We start from the raw sequence: 20,279 nt of genomic DNA, 5'->3' as shown, positions 1-20,279 counted from the left end.
TTCTACCTTTTTTCTATGCAATTTCTTCTTCTTTTTAAAGATTTTATTTATTTTTAGAGAAGGGAAGGGAGCGAGAAAGAGAGGGAAAGAAACATCAATGTGTTTGTGTAGTTGCCTCTTGCACCCGCCCAGGGGACCTGGCCCACAACCCAGGCATGTACCCTGCCTGGGAATCAAACTGGTGACCATTTGGTTTGCAGGCTGGTGCTCAATCCACTGAGCCACACCAGTCAGGGCTGCAATTTTTTCTATATAGATATACCTATATGTGACTGTCTCTGCATAGCTTTAAACTTGGCTATTTCTTTTTAAACATGTCAACTGACTCTGGATTCTGATTTTGTTTCTTCAAGTACTCTCGATTCTGTTCTCTCTTTTCTGTCTTCATGGACTTAGTTCAGGACATTTTTTTTCCTCCAGCTTTGTAATGGCCTCACTGCCTCAGCTCTGTTCCCATCCTTTCCAGTCCAACCTTCCTTCCTATCTCAAAGTCATTCTCTCAAAGTATAGATTTTATACTTCCCCACTGCTTAAAAACCCTTTGGTGAGTCTCCATTGTCAACAGTATTACTTCTTAAAATATATTCTTTAGGACAAATTAGGTATTTTTTTAGGGATTAAGAGGTCAAATGAGTTTGGGGAATGCTTGTAAAAATGCAGTTAGTCAGCCTTCATTTTGGCAGCAAGAATCCTAGTGTGCTAATTTGCATTATGAATGTACAAAGGGGACACAGAGTAATATGAAGCATTTTCCAATTATGACTGACTGTAGTATACATTTAAAAAATACATGTCTAGTATGTTAGGTTTCCTTAAGAAGCACAAGGTAAAGTACATACTTCTATACAAGGAATTGAAGGACTTTTTTTTATTCATTCAGCCTTTGCCTATATATGTATAGAGATATGTCTCATCTCTGGCATTGACCTTACAATTTGGAGTTCCCCAGGGGGTAGGCAGCTATGTTTTTCAGGCTTCAGTGGTTTCAGCCATCTGTCAGGAAAACTGTACTATGAGTAAAGTGAGGATCATCACCTTTTCTCTTACACTGTCTTGGACTCACACCAGGCAGGCTTTATATTTCCTTTTTTAACCCCTCCCAAAGTATACTTGTCAAGACCCTTCATTTTAACAATATGGTATTATAATTCTCTTCACATTTTTATTTCTGCAATAGACTATATGCTCCTTGAAGGTTGGAACTATTTCTTCTCATTTCTGTGACATTTGTACCTAGGAAAATTATTAGATACAGATGAAATAATTGAATTATAAAATAACTGCTGGAATTTTAAAAAATAATATTGGTATTCATATAGTTAAGTAAATTACCAGTAGACATTTCTTTGATCTCATCTTAGAAATCTCTTAGAGTCTTTCTTTATTGAATAGTTAAGGTGGTATCAAATTCAATGCTGTAACAAAATTTTTTATGGGGAAAACTAAGAAAAAGTATTTTATTACTAATTTTCTTTGTATTTTTCATAATGTGTTCATAAAACAAATATCTTTTTCTTACATTAGGTTATAATGTAATGTCTTCATTGAAATTGTTTAGTCATTAATAAAAACTCAGTGATTACTTTTTCTTCCAGATAACTTGAGTTTTATATTGAGATGATATATTCATCTATAGTTAAGATAAAAAGCATTATTTTATATGAAACATTGTTTAATGTATATCTCTCTTGTCTTAGGCATCATTCTTAACAAAGAAGTTAAATATTGGTGGGAAGAGAGTAAACCTTGCTATATGGGTAAGTTAACCTTTTCAGTTGTATGAGTTAAGGCCTCTACTGTTCTTGGTACTCTAATAACTAATTGGTTCAAGGAACAGTAATTTGAAAATTTGGATTTTCTTTTAAATTAACTGGAGATTAGCCAAAACTTCTTTTAATAACTATTTTTTTAAAAAAGATGGCCAATAGTTATACCTCGAATACAGTTATATACATGAATATTTCTATAATAACTTTTCAGCTGGGTGAGGGTTAACTCAGAGGGATTCATGTCAGAGAAGGGAAAGGACAGGGTGGGTGAATAGCAGCTTGGCCTTTGTTTCTCCTGTCTCTGTTCCAGTCTTCCAAGGGAGTGGCTAATGGAGAGTAGAGTGAGGGTAATGTAGTAGCATAGCAGTTAGCAGGTGGTCCTGGAGCATGCTCTCTTTCCTTGTCTCTTCCCTCTGTGGGAGCCTAAATTTAGGGCCAACCCTATTCCTGGCTTATAATGCCATCTTGGACCCCCAAATAACTGAACTGGTTTTTTTAGTGGGGGTAGGAAGATTTCTGGGGAGGAAGATGGTTGGGAGGGGAAATATAAACTTTGTATAACAGTAAAACATTAAATATTGATTATAACTTGATTTTTAAACATTTTGGTAACCTTTGTTTCTTGTGTGTGTTTTGGGGTTGTCTGTACCTTCATGCCCTACTTTTAGTGGTCATGAACTTTTAGTCAAAAGTTTACTGTAATTGCAATAGCAGATGTGTTTTTTTTTTCTGATCTAATAAGCATTTGTTGCTTTATTTAGGATACAGCAGGTCAAGAGAGATTCCATGCATTGGGCCCAATTTACTACAGAGATTCAAATGGAGCTATTTTAGTTTATGATATAACAGATGAAGATTCTTTTCAGAAGGTATTTTATTTACTTATGGGTAGATGACTTAGTAGAACACTGGTTTTGCAAGTTTCCATTACCTGCATTTGTTTACTAATGTGATTAGTCTTGGTTTTAAAGGTATAGTTTGTGTATAAAAAAAATTGTGATAACCACTCATAATTTTTAATGGAGTATTTATAAATGTTTATGTTAACCATAGGAATAGTTTATTACCTGGCTTTCTTAGAAAAGGGAAATACTCTGAAGGAAAACTTCCAAAAAACATAGGGGCTTTTTTCCCTCCCTGATAAAGAAAAATCATACATTTCTTTGATTACATACATGCTGGACACCTGAAATCTTGGTACGGTTGCACAGGAATCCTAATTGTGAAGAGAAAAAAGGAGAACTAAATCAAATTTAAGCTCTTCACCAAATTTTCTAGATGATTATATAAAAAGGTGTTTATTTTAAAGCTCCTCCATTTTTTTACCCCTCTTTATACATACACCAAAATACAGAGTTTTTAAAGTTGATTGAAACTGAAAATGAGTTACCATTAAACTTATCTTTCAATTGTCATCACCATTAGGATAGTGACTGATTACACATTTGACCTTTCCTCTGAAAGCCCCTTTGGAATTTTTCAAGGGTGTGTAACTGAAAGGGGTAATTTCCAGGGCAAAAATTTATCTTGCCATGAGTTATAATTGTGTCCATGTTGAAATTGCTTGCCTTTCTAGTTTTTTTTATTTCTCTTTTTATTTATTTCCCAGTATTTAACTGATAAAGTAGATATATGTTACTCTTTGGTTTATGAATGACATGTGGAAAAACTTAGTTCAAGGAGTAGAAAAATGGAACAGTTTGCAGATTTAATGATATTTTTAAAAAGTTATTTTGGGGCTGCTATTTGGTGCTATTTGTTGCTATTTGTTATCCCTTCCTGCCTTTTTGCACTAAAAAAATGGTGTAGTTATTTTATTAGAGGAAGTTGAGTCTTACAGGTTGAAAAGTAACCACTCACCTCTTGCTGCATAACAAAACTCCCTAAAATATGTGGTTTAAAATGTTTATTTCTTATAATTTTGTGGGTCCTCTGCTCTGTCTGATGTCAGCAGAGTCACTCATGTAGCTGCATTGAACTGGGAGTTTGGCTGGGTGGGGACCATCCAAGGCAGCCTGGTTCTCCATATGATTTCCCACTCCATCTGGTGCCTCAACTTCTGGTACTCTCTCCACATGCTCTCTCATTATTCCATATTCTAGTCTAAGCTTCTTTTTATTTCTTTAAGATTTTACTCATTTATTTTTTGAGAGGAGAATGGAGGGAGAAAATGAGGGAGAAAAATATCAATGTAGTGTCACAGGTTCAATTCCCAGTTAGGGCACATGCCTGGGTTGCAGGCCATGACCCCCAGCAGCCGCACATTGATGTTTCTCTATCTCTATCTCCCTCCCTTCCCTCTCTAAAAATAAATAAGTAAAAATCTTCTATAAAAAAAGAAAGAAAAAAGAAATATCAATGTGTGGTTGCCTCTGGCGCTTCCCCTACTGGGGACCTAGCCCACAACCCAGGCATGTGCCCTAGACTGGGAATCAAACCGGCAACCCTTTGATTCTCAGACCGGCACGCAATCCATTGAGCCACACCAGCCCCAGCTAGCCTAAGCTTCTATTGTGACAACTGAATCCCAAAAGTATAGCTGCCAGGCCTTCATAAGGCTGAGAGGTCTAGAAGTGGCATAGCATTACTTCTGCTACTTTCTCTTGGTCAAAACAAGTTACAAGGCTAGCCCAAATTCAAAGGGAGGGAAAATAGATTGTACCTCTTGATAGGAGGATTGGCAAAGAATTTGTGACCATCCTTAACTCACCACAGAATGTATGCTGTAATGAACAGGATACCTGTGGAGGGGGATCTTACTGGAGGTGGATTACACATTTTTTTTTGACTGTTCAGATTTAGTAGGTTGTGATACTGTATGCATAGAGAGCAGAGTAATACATCATTTTATATCAACACCATTAAATTTTTCTTATGTGAAAAAATCACCTAAGGATGCAAGTTAAATGCTTTTCTGAAAACTTGATACACATAAATGAAACAAAAAGATGGGGCTATACTGAGACAACTGCTTCAATGCAATTACAAAGATAAGGTGGTGATATTGATTACCTTTGCTTTTATAAAGATTTTGGGTTACTACAGAGTTAGTTCCTCTACATTCTTGCAGAGAATAGGAATGTAGACCTGTTATGTTTGTATCGTAGAACCAGATGCACAGTTAGTACTTACCACATATCTAATGTAATTTTTGTAACTTATAGGTGTGTGTATTTTTTGGAAGGGTATGTGAGTTCTATGTAACTTGCATATAGAATAAATTCTATTACAAAAAACTGAAAGGAGGGTATCCAAGTTTGTTTTTTGTCCTGTTTTATTCTAGTCAACATTTTTAAAAACATGAGTTCCAAAAGATTAAATTTAATTCCAGTTTACTCTCAACTGTGCCTACTGCCATCCTTCATCCATAGTGAAATATCAATTGGTTTCTGGAGTAGTTGTATACCAGTGGTTCTTCAGGAGGGAGCGACAGTGTCTGGAGACATCTCTGGTTGTCACAACTGAAGGATGGCCCTGGTATCTAGTGGCTAGGAGCCCAGGAATGCTGCTACACATCATGTATTGCACAGGACAGTCCCTTATAGCTGAGAATTATCTGAGCCAAAATATCAGTAGTGCCAACACTGAAAACACTTGTCATATACTGAAGGCTGAAAATTTGTTTTCCCTGTCTTTTTGGTGCCCATATATAGTTTTTTCTGTAAATGTGTGATACAGAAGCGCCTATGTCCTTTATTTTGGAACCAGTTGGCTTAAGTTCATGTGTTCTTAAGTCCAAAGTGACTCTGTACAAGTACCTATTATGTGAGGCCAGAGTTGACATGCTTTTGCTCTGGTGACTAGCTTTGCTTGAATCTGTGGAAGATTTATGAAAATTTGTAATTAGAGGTACTTTTCTCTGTACCTATATAAAGATAGAGAAATATTTCCATTGGATGTTTGTATGTGTGTTGTTTACAATGTAACCTGGAAATAAATGATCTTAATAGTGAATCATTCCTGGTAACAACTAAATATATGAGCTGTTAGCCAAATTTTGAGGTATTTCAACAATATTGATTGAATTTTGGGGTGTTGCATTGGTAGTCTTGTAATAGAATTTGTTTAAACATTAACTCTTTCATATACACAGGTAAAAAACTGGGTCAAAGAATTGCGGAAAATGTTGGGAAATGAAATCTGTTTATGTATAGTTGGTAAGTATCATTACTTCTTAAATCTTTGTACTTCCTTAATTTTTTATAAAAGAATAGACCAGTAACTCTCATTTTAAAATTATATGAGAAAAGAAGAATGGCATTTTCATGAATAATGTTTTAGAATAATTTAGTATTTGGAAGTACTCTTTTAGAAGCTTCAGCTCTACCTCAAGGAATGCCTTGGGGAGCAAGTGGGAAGCTAAACATTTAAGGCTTTATTTAAGCCCCCAGCCTTGCTTCAATTTGACTTTTAGTTTTTCACCGTAAGATTCTATTTAGAAAAAAAGTTCAGGAACTAAAATTAAAACCAATGACTTACACTAATGTTCTTGTTCTGTACATTAAAGTATACACATTCTTGAGTTAAGGACAAATTTGACTCCAAGGGTATAAGTAGATCATGATACTATAGTGGAGGGATGTTCTTAATGGGTAAAATAATGGAACTCTGTAACTCTCTCTTGGAGTTCTGGAATTTCTCTTTGGTTCCCTTTTTTCTTTAGATTATTTTTATGATATAACAAGTAATTATTGAGCAATAAAGTGTACCAGACATTGTGCTGTGTATTCAGTAGACATCTCATGTAATCTTCATTACTCTCTGAGCACTTTATAGAGGAAGCTGAGCCCTGGAGGTACACTAACTTGACCAATATCAGACAGGTATCACTCCTATGCTTATGTTATTAATCCTTATGTTGAGTAACCTCATGCTGTTTTCTTTCTTCCTTTTTACATGACTAATACAGTAAGCATGGCCTGTGAGAAACCAGGGAGTTCTAGTGAGGGATATAGAATGGAATGGTCAGTATGGGGAAATTCTACCTTTAGCCTTAAGAATTTTTGTTTTTAATTTGAGCTTACATTTCATGCAGTTTGTCACCATTAAATGATTGGTAAACTTTACAATTCCAGATCAGAGTGTAGGTCTGGGGTAAGTGCAAGGAGGCCTGATTTTTAGTCTAGATGATACATGTTAGGCTAGATAGCAGGAATGTATCAGAGTACTGAGGTAGTACACTGTATAGGAGTTTGGGGCCACAGTTGTAGCTAGTCATTAGTGAGTTTAGTGTGGATTTGTGTGGTATATGGGACTTACTGCAAGTGGAAGTGGCTATGATGAGTGAACAGCTGGATATTTGAGAATTTGATATTCTGGATATCCCTCAGAACAGAGAAATAAATGACTAACATATACTCAGAGAAGCCTCAAGAGTTTTGTTACTTGATTAGAGTGACAATGTAACATTTAAAAAAAATAGCTGGGAGTTAGACTTCCAGTCAAGATGGCAGTGTAGGTAAACACAGCTTGCCTCCTAATACAACCACGTCAAAATTATAGCTAAACTATAGAACAACCGTTATTCAGAACCATTAGAAATCGAGCTGAGTGGAACTTCTACAACTATGGAATTAAAGAAGAAACCATATCGGGACTGGTAGGAGGGGTGGGGACATAGAACAGGCGGGTCTTACACCCACGTGTAGTGGATAAAAAATCAGGAGCAAACCCTGACCAGTGTGGCTCAGTTCATTGGGCATCTTTCCACAGAGCAAGGGGTTGATGGTTCAATTCCTGGTGAGGACACGTGCCTGGGTTGCAGATTCATTCCCCAGTCAGGGCTCATACAAGAGGCAAACAGTGTTTCTCTGCCTCTTTTTTTCCTCCCTCCCTTTCTCTCTCTCTAAAAATAAATAAATATATCAGAAATATCATGAGGGATATCTCAGGAGTGAGGGGTTGCAGCCCCACACTAGCCTCTCCAGCCCAGGGTTCCAGTGCCAGTAAAATAAATCCCATAACTTCTGGCGTAAAAACCAGTAGGGATTGAGGCTGTGGAAGACAGAAACTTGTGGACTCCCAGGCAGTTCCTCTTCAAGGACCCATGCATAGACTACTTGGATTCACTCCTTTTGAGCTCCAGTGTGGGGATAGCAGATTGAAAGGCATCAGAGACATATAGGGAGGAACTGAATTGTCCAGCATCAGGGCAAGAGCTGAGGGCCAGGTTTCTCCCACACAAAAGTGCTGGAAGAGGCCATTTTTCCATTCCTGAGCTCTCCCACAACAGAACCACAGAGCCTGCAGGTGGGTGTCATATCTGAAACTCCATCAACGTGGCTAACACCGTTTGCTCCAATCTCATGACGAGGCCCTGACCCACCCAGCTTTTGGGCCCACCCAGGCTGTTTACAGTGATTTTTCCATATGAATGGCTTATTCTGGCCTATGCTTCAGATTTTCCTATGTTCTCTCACATAAGCAACTTCTGGCTTTAGCAAGCCCCTATACCTCTTGTACCCCCATACCTCTTGCTAAGTTGCCCCAGGCCTGGCACTATCAGTGTCTAGCCTTGGTTCACAGCTTGGCCTCCCCGGGGCACCTTGAAGCCCAGCACAAGCAGCAGCCATCTGTACATCACTTTGTAGCCACTGTTGTATGATCTCAGACAGAACAGTCAGTGGTTGACCTTGGCTGTGCCAATAGCAGTCAAGGCTCTACTATAAGTAGAGGGTGTACACAGCCCACATGACTTGGGCACACTTTGAGTAGCTAGGGTAGTAGGGGAGGCTATGCCACTTGACTCTATAGGACACCTACTACATTATGCTGCTCTACCAAATCTGGGAGACATAGCAGCTCTACCTAAAACACAGAAACAAACACAGGGAGGCTGCCACAATGAGGAGACAAAGAAACATGACCCAAATGAAAGAACAGATCAAAACTCCAGAAAAAGAACTAAACACAATGGAGACAAGCATCTACTAGATGCAGAGTTCGAAACAATGGTTATAAGGAAGCTCAAGGAATTTAGTGAGGACCTCAGCGACATAAAAAAGATCCAGTCAGAAATGAAGGATACAGTAATTGAAATAAAGAACTATTTATAGGGAAACAACAGTAGAGTGGATGAAGCCAAGAATCAAATCAGCGATTTAGAATAGAAAGAAGAAAAAATAAAACAAAAACCCAAAACCCAATCAGAACAGCAAGAAAAAAAATAGAAAAAATGAGGATAGTGTAGGAGCTTCTGGGATAAGTATACCAAAAGTCACATCATGGTGGGTGCCAGAAGGAGAAGAGAACAAGAAATTGGAAATCTATTTGAAAAAATAATGACAGAACACTTCCCTAACTTGGTAAAGGAAATAGACAAGTTCAGGAAACACAGAAGAGTCCCAACCAAGATGAACCCAAACAAGAGTCCCAAACAAGATGAACCCTCTCCAAAACACATCAATTAAAATGCCAAAGGTTAAAGGCAAAGAATCTTAAAAGCAACAAGAGAAAAGCAGTTACCTACAAGGTAGCTCCTATAAGACTGTCAGCTGATTTCTCAGCAGAAACTTTGTAGGCTGGAAGGGATTTGTAAGGCAAATTTAAAGTGATGAAAAGTAAGGGCCTACAACCAAGATTACCAGCAAAGCTATTCTTTAGAATCAAAGGAGAAAGAGCTTTCCAGGCAAGAAAAAGCTAAAGGTGTTCATCACCACCGTACCAGTATTATATGAAATGTTAAAAGGTCTTAGAGAAGATCAAACATATGAATAATAAAATGGCAATCAATATATATCTATCAACAATTGATTCTAAAAATAAAAACTGCAGAACAGAAACATAATCATAGATACAGAGAATGTTTTGATGGTTGCCAGATGGGAGGGAGATTTGGGGGGTGGGTGAAAATGGGGAAGAGATTAAGAAGTACAAATTGGTAGTTACAGAATAGTCATGGGGATGTAAAGTACAGCATAAGGAATACAGTAGCCAGAGAACATATATGCATGACCTGTGGACATGGACAACATGTGGTGATTGCCTGAGGAGGGGCGGCTGGGTAGTGGAGAGCAAAAGGGGAAAAGTTGGGACAATTTTAACAGCCTAAACAATAAAATATAATGTGAAAAAATTAGCTGGGTAAATAAGTTTATGAATATCAAGCTTATATTCATGTTCATATTATAAGAAGATACAGGAATATTGTGTCTTGTAGCTTACTACCCCAAGTAGGGTCAAATGTTCTTATTAATTGTTATATACTGCTTGTTAATGATTGGTATAATATATAAAAAGCTCACACTCTCTTTTCTTTCCTGTTGGCAAATACTACATCGAATTTTAGTTGTAATTCAGAATCTGAAGAATCTGGACAGCCCATTTACCACAAAAGGAAAATTTTAGTTAAGAAAGCCTCATCTCTAGCACCTTAGAAGCCCACCTGTGCTTGTTTCTCATCCCAACACTACCCAGCTGCCTTCATTTCACCATCACCTACCACCAAACACTATCTTGACTTTTTACTGAATGTACTAGTTTTGTTTTGAACTTTATATAAATGTAATCATATAGTATGAACTCTTTTGTGTGGTTTCTTTGACTTTACATTATGTTTGTGAGGTTTCCCTATGTTCTTGTATTTAGTTGTAGTTCATTTTACTCTCTTTGGTAATATTTTATTCTATGAATATTATTCCACAGTTTATTCTTTTGCTGTTGATGAACATTTACATTATTTTTCACCTATTGATTTTTAGTAGTAGTTCAGTAGTAGTAGATTCTCAGTAGTAGTTCAGTATTTTATTGCTGGTAGTTTTACATATAGTAGTTCTTCTGTTTTATTATTATTTTCAAAATAATAATTCTCACATGATTATTATAAAGATGAAATAATGATTTGGAAAACATTTTGCATAGAGAAGGCATTTGACAAATACTTGTTTCTTTCCCTTTACATAAGAACCTTTCAAATCTTTGGAGCTTGGATAATTCACCTACAGTCTTAAATTCTTGGTCGTCAACTTTTTGCATTTGGACTAACTTCCAGATATTCTTATCATCCTGATTATTTTTTCCTGGGTTTATTTAAGTGTATCTCTGTGTCTTCTACCCTTGAAATGAACACGAGAATCCAAACATTGTTGAGCCAGTGTATACTTACATGGCTCTCTTCTTTTAAAAATCCTCACACAGTCATTCTACCAGTGTTGCCCAAGATTGTATACACTTGTCAGCCATGTCAAATCAATGTCTCTTTTATATAGAAGATTACAGCAGGGGTGTCAAATGCATTTTCACCGGGGTCCACATCAGCCTTGTGGTTGCCTTCAAAGGGCTGAATGTAATTTTAACTCCTTAACAATTAAGGAGAAGTTACATTTATACAGTCCTAAAGTTATTTCAGCCCTTTGAAGGTAATTGTGAGGCTGATGTGGCCCCTGTGAAAATGAGTTTAACATCCCTGGACTACAGATAACAAATATTTGAATTCCATTTTTGTAAGTATTGCTCTTTTGTCAGGCTTTTCCCATCTTGTTCTTACATAATTAAGTTATTTAAGCCTCAGTGTAGGAATTCTAACTTATCTTATGTCTCAGAATCTTTATGATTGATATATAATCTGCTAGCTTTTCAGGTGTAAATTAGATACTAAGCCTTCTAGGTTCATATCTAAGCCTCTGATAATGGGTTAACCAATAATAGAGAACCCCATACTTCACTGCAGACTTTTTCCTTCTTGGTTTTAATTAATCTGTTGATTAGTACTGTTAGTGGTTGCTCTAGTTGATAGTATTTTGCTTTTAGTCTGCCCTTAACATTTGTATGTTTGTTAAACAAATATTTATTATCAATAATTTACTGTTTATTGTGTGCCAGGTACTTTTCCAAGAACTACACATTTATTATTTCATTTAAGCTTTCAGACAACACTGCAAGGAAGGTATTATTGCCATTTCCATTTTACACACAGCGAAGTGGGCTTAGAGAGCTTGATACTTTCCAAAGTACATGACTAGTTGGAGGTAGACCTGAGATTTTAATTCAGGTCCGTCAGCTACTTTAAGCCCATATCCTTAATCAATACTGTATATTGCTTTCTATGTACCAGGCTTTAGGAATAGTGTAGTGAATAAGTAAACAAAATAGATAACGTCTTTGCCTTCTCAAAGCTTACTGTATAGGGAGAGAGAGAAAAACAAGCTATTATGTATTATGATAAATGCTGTGAAGGTGGAGTACTATGGAGGGCTGTGATGGCACAGAAGCAAAACTAAGTTTAGGGAGTGGAGGGTTAAGGGAAGATTTCCTAGAGCATTCATTGTATTAACTAAGTTAAGCTAGATGAAGCCAGAAGGGTGATGGTAGAAAGTATCTATTATGGGCTTTAATTCTCTCATAACAAGATTGATTTTCCATTTGATCATTCACTGTGATAAATGTGGCTAGTACTAATAACTACTCTTTATTGAACTTGTGCTACATGCTAAGCCTTCTACAGTATTTTCACATCAGTTCTGCAAAGTTTGTTAGCTATATTTGTACAAAGTGAGACTAAGAGAAGTTAAGTAATTTGCCTAAAGTCTTATAGTTACGAAATGAACCTGGACTTACAAACAGGTTTTCTTCAGATTTAAAAGGCTTCTGAAAGAAAGTTTTTTACTACTAGGCCAGGCACCATCTAATCTAAGCAAAGTATGGTTCTAGCTCTTTTTAGGCCCTCTACTCTTAGCAGTAGGTATATCCCTTCCATGTTCTAATTCAAATATGTATTTTTAAAGAAGATAATGTTTTTACTGTTCTTAATGGGGTGACTTTTTCCTTCCTTTCCAATAGCTTCAGCCATTTTTTTCCTCTGATCTTTCTAGTACTATACTTTCAAGTAGGTGCCTACTCCAGTTGGTTATCCTTGTTGTCAGGCATTATAAGCCTATTAGAAAGTTTTCTATGTTAACTGAACACTAGTTTTAAAACAGATATGAGTCTTAAAGGCTTAATCCTTTAACTGTCTTGCTTTTAAGAGTATAGGAACTAAAAAGATTTTGAGATTTAGAAATTTGTCACTAACTGGCAGCTTCTGTGACTTAGTTTGTGCTTAACCAATCCATTATGAATACTGATTGTTCAAAAAAATATTTCATAGAGTGATTTTAAAATTTTGTTTAAAATAATAATTATGGGGCAGTGGAGAGACACCTGGGGGAAACATTTGGACAACTGTGATAGAACAATTTTAAAAAAGGATATGTTGCTAGAAAAATAAATAAAAGGTTATTAAAATAGCTATTTTAATAACTGCATTGTTCATTAAGTTTAAAATGTTATTAAATAATAAAACTGAGTAATTTTCCCCAAGTAATCATTTGAGACAGTATGGTTATTGTCTACTCTCCCTATCCTCATCTTTTTTTTAAATAGATGCTGATAATTCAGGTGGAATTTGAAAAAAGGCAAAAAGATCTGAGGAAAAACTCAGGATTTTAGTTAATTGGTCATGATTTTAGTTAAGAAAGGTCTTTCTGTTTCTTTTCTAAGAGGCAACATATTGTGCCTTTATTTGTTGGAGCCACTGGACACTAGGTGGTGCTTTTTGCATTCTTCATAGCGTACATAAAACAACTTTCCTCTGGTTGACTGTCACATATATTGGCTATAATATTTAGCAAATTAAAATTTTATTGGCAAAGTTTAATGTAGGAAATCAGAATTAATATGTATCTTCTTATTGAGGTATACAGATAACTGTTCAAAGAGGAAAGGGTTCATTACTGAATTCGTTGGTACCTACTGAGCTTTAGCATAGTCTACTTCCCTCCCTCTCACCATCCTTAGGCTGTGGAGTCAAGTGGTTGGTTGCAGCTGCTCACAGTTAGGTGCTCACATTATTTGAGCTCCTTCATAGATGTAGAACCTCTGTGGTTCTACATCTCAAGGCTTATAGTTCTCAGTTTTAAGCATTATATTTTTCATTAGGTGCTTACCTCAGTGCTCTAGCTGAAATTGTCTTCTAGATTCTCTAAGGTCCCAACAAAAATGGCTTTATTGATAAGGTTTCCTTTCCCTCCCCCTCTGTTTCCCATCTTTAAGTAGGGCCATATTTAGTTTCAGTAATTTTAAGCCTGCATGATGTGTACATCTTTTATATTTTTTTATTTTTCACTTACCATCAACATAAAATATATTAGTTTCAGCTGTACAACATAGTAAGTAGGCATTTATATAACTTATGAAGTGATTACCTCGATAAATCTAGTACCCATCTGACACCATACATAGTTACTGTAATATTATTGACTATATTTCCTGTGCTGTACTTTACATCCCTGTGAATGTTTTTATAACTGGCAATTTGTACATCTTAATCCCTTCACTTTTTCACCAATTTCACCAATTCTCCACCCATTTGGCAGTCATTGATTTTCTTCTCTGTATCTGTGTATTTGTTTCTGTTTTGTTTATTTTGTGTTTTAGATTCCACATATAAGTGAAATAAATCATATGGTATATGTCTTTCTCTGTTTGACATATTTCACTTAGCATAATACCCTTTCAGTCACAATGTGCATATATTAAATTCTCTCATGTTTTTAAAAGAAGGAGTATAGTTTTCTCCTCTGTGGTGGTAAAGTGCTTAAAAAGCCATACAATTAATGTTTTCTTTAATCAGTTTATATTATCCATGAAACCAAAATACTCTTAGGATCCAAGAGGCTAACCTAATACGTTTTTGTGGATAATAAGGTGGCTTTGCATGATTGTTGATTGACTCTAAGCTGATTAGGGACTGCTAATACTTGGTTAAGAAACAGGTTTATCCCTTGGTTTCCTACTGAATCTTAGTCTCTGTTCTATCTTAAATCAAGGGATAGTACCCATCTCTTTGGAAAAGTTATTTTCTCTGACAGACTGACTGCCCCTTAAGGAATGCAGTGCATTATTTGAGGGAGATTGAGGCATTCACCTTGCTAGCCATGATCAAACCTCATAGGGGTTACCTTTATAATTTTAGGACATTTAGAAGTCTGATGGGGATTTGTATTTTTTCCCAAGTGATTAAAGTGGCAGTTGTATATTTAGAATTGGCTTAATTTTGTTATAAAGATGAATTGATATTAAAGATTGGCATTTACTTTTTTAAATTAGGTAATAAAATAGACTTGGAAAAGGAGAGACATGTTTCCATTCAAGAAGCAGAATTGTAAGTGTTATCCCTGCCACCCTCCCATTACTCCCCTGCCCCCTGCCCGTTGAACAGTCACTCCACAGTAGAAGTCTTTCTCTTTGCTCAGTGTGCCTTACTGTGGGGGTATTACTCAGATGTCTTAATATAGCTGTTGAACTCAGTGAAGTATATTAACATCGGTAATTTCTAGACTTTTGGCCATATTTAAAAATAATCCACTCTCACTTCTCTTTTTGATTTCAGTAAAAAATATAGAGTGATGCAGAAGAAAACTATCATGATCAAATAGTCAGTGTATCACAAAAACTTTAAAAATATTTGGGTTCCAAAATAACTTACAAAAACTTTAAGTCTTGTTAACTTGTGCTCATTTAAAATTTGGTTTAATGTATAGAGGTATTAAGTGGCTATATAATTTTAACTTTATTAACAATGGGTTAATTAGTAATAAATTACTAAATTTGCTACTGTGAAAAGTTCAAAGAGCACTTATGACAAAAACATGAAACAAATTTTTTTACATTGATCACTGATTTTTTTTGTTTTTTAAGGTATGCAGAATCTGTAGGAGCAAAACATTATCATACATCAGCCAAGCAGAATAAAGGAATTGAGGAACTGTTTCTTGACCTTTGTAAAAGTAGGTATATTCAGATTTAGTATATTTAGAAATGGCTCTTTTAAAAAAATATTGGTAGTATTTCTAAAGTGATGTTTTACATTTTCCGTTAATGATCATATTGATGATTTGTCACATTTACCACTACTGTTATTTACTTAATGTTTTTTCTTTAACTCATTTCTTGTAAATATCTACTTATAAATACCTATTTTAACCCTATTTCAAGCAGTAATTAATGGCTATGAAATTTTATGCATGTGATGTGTGCTAAATGCATATTAAAATGTATAACTATTAACAGTAAAAATGGAGAGGGAATATACAGATTAAAACAGACTTGAGAGAGGTAACAACTGGCTGCAGTGGGTGGACCTTATTTGAATCCTGATTTGACCAAGTAATGAAAAAACATTTGTGAAACAGTTGGGACTGTATGAACATTCACTGGATATTTGATGACATTCAGTAATTGTAGGGACTGTGGTAGGGTGAAATGGATAAAGGGGGTCACATATATGTAAGCAATGGAAACTAGGCTTTTGGTGGTGAGCACGCAATAGAGTATATATTGAATTATAATGTTGTACTCCTAAAGTTTATATAATGTTATTATATAATGGTACCTCAATTTAAAAAATAAAATTTAAAAAATATTTTATTGTAAAATTTTTAGGTGTGATTATAGTATTGTGGTTACACTTTAAGAAAAGAGTTTTTTTAAAAATATATTTTATTATGCTCTTACAGTTGTCCCATTTCCCCCTTCACTCCCCTCCACCCTGTACACCCTCTCCCACCCACTTCCTTCCCTTTAGTTCATGTCCATGTGTCATAATTATAAGTTCTTTAGTTTCTACATTTCTCATACTATTCTTACCCTCCCCGGTCTATTTTCTACCTACAATCTATGCTACTTATTCTCTGTACCTTTTCCCCCTCTCCTCCCACTCCCCTGTTGCTAACCCTCCATGTGATCTCCATTTCTGTGGTTCTGCTCCTGTTCTAGTTGTTTGCTTAGTTTCTTTTGGTTTTGCTTTAGGTGTGGTTGTTCATAATTGTGAGTTTGCTGTCATTTTACTATACATGTTTTTTATCTTCTTTTTCTTAGATAAGTCCCTTTAACATTTCATAAAATAAGGGCTTGGTGATGATGAACTCCTTCAATTTGACCTTATCTGAAAAGCACTTTATCTGCCCTTCCATTCTAAATGAAAGCTTTGCTGGATAGAGCAATCTGGGATGTAGGTCCTTGCCTTTCATAACTTGGAATACTTCTTTCCCAGCCCCTTCTTGCCTGCAAGGTCTCTTTTGAGAAATCAGCTGACAGTCTGATGGGAAGTCCTTTGTAGGTTACTGTCTCCTTATCTCTTGCTGCTTCTAGGATTCTCTTCTTCATTTTTACCTTGGCTAATGTAATTATGATGTGCCTTAGTGTGTTTCTTCTTGGGTCCAACTTCTTTGGGGCTCTCTGAGCTTCCTGGACTTTCTGGAAGTCTATTTTTTTTTGCCAGAATGGGAAGTTCTCCTTTATTATTTGTTCAAATACGTGTTCAATCTGTTGCTTTATCTCTTCCCCTTCTGGTACCCCTACAATTTGGATGTTGGAACGTTTAAAGATGTCCTGGAGGTTCCTAAGCTTCTCCTCGTTTTTTTGAATTCTTATTTCTCCATTCTTTCCTGTTTGGTTGTTTCTTTCTTCCTTCTGGTCCACTCTATTGTTTTGAGGCCCAGTTTCCTTCCCATCACTATTGGTTCCCTGTGCATTTTCCTTCATTTCTTTTATGGTAACCTGCATTTTTTCATCTAATTTGTGCCCAAAATCAACCAATTCTGTGAGCTTCCTGATCACCAGTGGTTTGAACTGTGCATCTGATAGGTTAGCTATCTCTTGGTTGCTCAAAAGGATGAGTTCTGGGGCACTGATTTGTTCTTCTATTTGAGCCCTCTCTCTCTCTCTCTCTCTCTCTCTTTTTGTCTGGTTGCTCCTGTTATGGTGAGGGGCAGAGCCTTAGGTGTTTACCAGGGCTGGGCACCCCAGTTGCTAGATTGTGACGTTGTATGTGGGGGCGGGGTCGAGAGGGAACAATGGAGGTAGCTGCGTTCTCTGTGAAACCTCAGTCCCTTCCCTGGAATCCTGGGTTGTGCGCTCTGCCCTGCTCCATAATCGCTGCCTCACTGGGTCTGCCAGCTGCCGCTTGTGTACTCAGGGTCCACCCCCTGTGATCTTGCATGCCCCAGAGACAAGAGTTTCTACCTTCTACAGATCATTAGAATAATTTTATGTGTATGGAGTTTTATTCAAAATAATGGTAATGATACTTGCCAGGTATGGATGAAATTATGTGATGAACATAATGATTTTCATTATGCTATTTTTTTCTACTTTTATATATGTTTGAAATTTCCCATATTAAAAAGTTGTTTAAAGATTTTATTTATTTTATTTTTAGAGAGAGGGGAAGGAGAAAGATGGGGAGAGAAACATCAATGTGTGGTTGCCTCTCATGTGGCTCCCACTAGGGACCTGGCCTGCAACCCAGGCCTGTGCCCTGACTGGCAATTGAATGGGTGACCCTCTGGTTCACAGCAGCCAGGGCAGAAAATGATTGTGCATATACAACCTGAAAGTTATTTCTCATATCACCAGGAAAATACATACCATACTTAGGAAAATCAAAGTCTATGGAATAATGGATTGAAATGATTTCGTCAAATTATATTCCTTGAATTTATGGACATCAGGCTTTTAAGAATTGATGAAACTGGTTTTTCTCTCAAGAAGAATGCACATGTATACAACTTTGGAATAAATTTCAGTTCTATGAAAACCTAAAAGTTGTTCATAATTGTTCTAGAGTAATTTTCTAAATGAGGTCCCCTGATCAGCAGCATCAGCATCACTTATGACCCTACCCCAAACCTGCTGAATCAAAGTCTCAGGAGATGGTTCCCAGAATGTGTGTTTTAACAATCCCTCCATATGATTCTGATGCACACTAAAATTTGAGAAGCACTGCTGTACATACTAATCACTTTGGGACCTTGTTAAAATAGGTCTGATGTGGGCCTGAGCTTCTCATTCTAACCCAAGTGGTGATGGTGCTGGTCCTTTCTGAGACCATACTTTTAAGTACCAAGGCTCTTGATCTGGCTTATAAATGTTTCAGTCACATGTCTTTATTTAAAAATTTGAATATTCCCCATATGTTTATTTAAAAATAAAGAACACCTGGCTGGTGTAGCTCAGTGGATTGAGCATGGGCTGCAAACCAAAGTGTTGCAAGTTCGATTCCCAGTCAGGGTACATGCCTGGGTTGCAGGCCATGACCCCCCAGCAACTGCACATTGATGTTTCTCTCTCTCTCTCTGTCTCCCTCCCTTCCCTCTCTAAAAATAAGTAAATAAAAATCTTTAAAAAAAATAAAAATAAAGAACAAATGGTGGAAAGAAAGGGAAGGGACTAGTCAAAGAACATGTATGAATGACCCATGGACATGGACAACAGTGTGGGGATTGACTGGGAGCGGGGGCTTGGGCTGGGTGGAGGAGGGTGAAGGTGGAAAAATTGGGACAACTGTAATAGAACAGCAATAAAAAATAAAATAAAGAACATATAAATACTAATACATTTTATACATTGTAAAGCACATGAAAATAGAAAATTTTAAAACAAAGTAGAAGTTAGAATTTTTAAGAGTAGCCTCTGGACCTGAGTTGAAGAACCTTGTTCTATTTTGAGGAGTCCTTCTTTTGTTTTCTCACCTTTTCAAATATGTATTTTGCAATTATTTACTCACAGTCTGTGTACTATATTTTCATTTTTCCTAACTGTGTCTCGCAAAGAGCAGAAGTTCTAAAATATTTATTTATTTATTTATTTATTTATTTATTTATTTATTTATATCCTTACCTGAGGACATACTCATTGATTTTAGGGAGCAGAGAAGGGAGGAAGACGGAGACAGAGAGGGAGAGAAACATTGATGCAAAGAGAAATATTGATTGGTTGCCTGTTATAAGCACCCTGACTGGGGACTGAACCCACAACCTAGGCATGTGCTCTGACCGGGAATCAAACCTGTGACCCTCAGGTTTATGGGATGAGACTCCAACCAACTGAGCCATACTGGCCAGGGCAGAAGTTCTAAATTTTAATGAGATCTGATTTACTAGTTTTTCTTACGAGTTTTTGGGGGGTCTTATATGAGAAATCTTTGCTCAAAGTGACAAAGATTTTTTTGTAGAGATTTCACCCTGTTTTCTTCTAGAAATTTTGTTTTACATATAAGTCTACAATTCATTTTTTGTTAATTTTTGCGTATAGTAAGAAATATAAATTGAGGTTTATTTTTGTACATGTAAATGTTTAGTTCTGGTACTGTTTCTTGAAAAGATTACCCTTTATTAAATAATCTTGGTACATATTTCAAAACTCAAGTGACCACATATATGGGGTCTGTATCTAGACTCTTTCACTGATCTCTGTTTCTTCTTTCACCAATATGTGTCTTCATTAGAGTAACTGTCCACATATATGGGGTTTATGTCTAGACTCTGTTTCACTGATCTCTGTATTTCTCCTTTCACCAATATCTGTCTTCATTAGATATAGTAACTCTCTACTGCATCTTTAAGTCAGATAGTGTGAATTCTCCAGCTTTATTGTTCCTCATGAAAATTCTTTTATTTCAAATATGCATTACTAGTTGAAAAATAAATCTTGTGCCCTAAATATCACTTGTACTTAGAACAATTTAGACTTTGA

At 36.2% G+C, this 20,279-nt stretch overlaps 1 protein-coding gene across 1 annotated transcript in view; it reads left to right on the top strand.

The window, feature by feature from the left end:
- RAB21 (RAB21, member RAS oncogene family) overlaps nucleotides 1-20,279 on the top strand; it is a 41,265-nt gene that overhangs the window by 11,639 nt on the left and 9,347 nt on the right. The window contains exons 2-6 of the mRNA XM_045829022.1: nucleotides 1,698-1,757; nucleotides 2,531-2,638; nucleotides 5,863-5,926; nucleotides 14,853-14,907; nucleotides 15,444-15,532. Coding sequence (XP_045684978.1) covers nucleotides 1,698-1,757; nucleotides 2,531-2,638; nucleotides 5,863-5,926; nucleotides 14,853-14,907; nucleotides 15,444-15,532 — 376 coding nt within the window. The remainder of the gene's footprint in view (nucleotides 1-1,697; nucleotides 1,758-2,530; nucleotides 2,639-5,862; nucleotides 5,927-14,852; nucleotides 14,908-15,443; nucleotides 15,533-20,279) is intronic.

This window comes from Phyllostomus hastatus, unplaced genomic scaffold, assembly GCF_019186645.2.
Source record: "Phyllostomus hastatus isolate PE091 unplaced genomic scaffold, TTU_PhHast_1.1 phas_scaffold_93, whole genome shotgun sequence".
Classification (NCBI taxonomy): domain Eukaryota; kingdom Metazoa; phylum Chordata; class Mammalia; order Chiroptera; family Phyllostomidae; genus Phyllostomus; species Phyllostomus hastatus.
The sequence above is the reverse complement of the archived record's forward strand: the minus strand, read 5'-3'. Positions and strand labels throughout refer to the sequence as shown.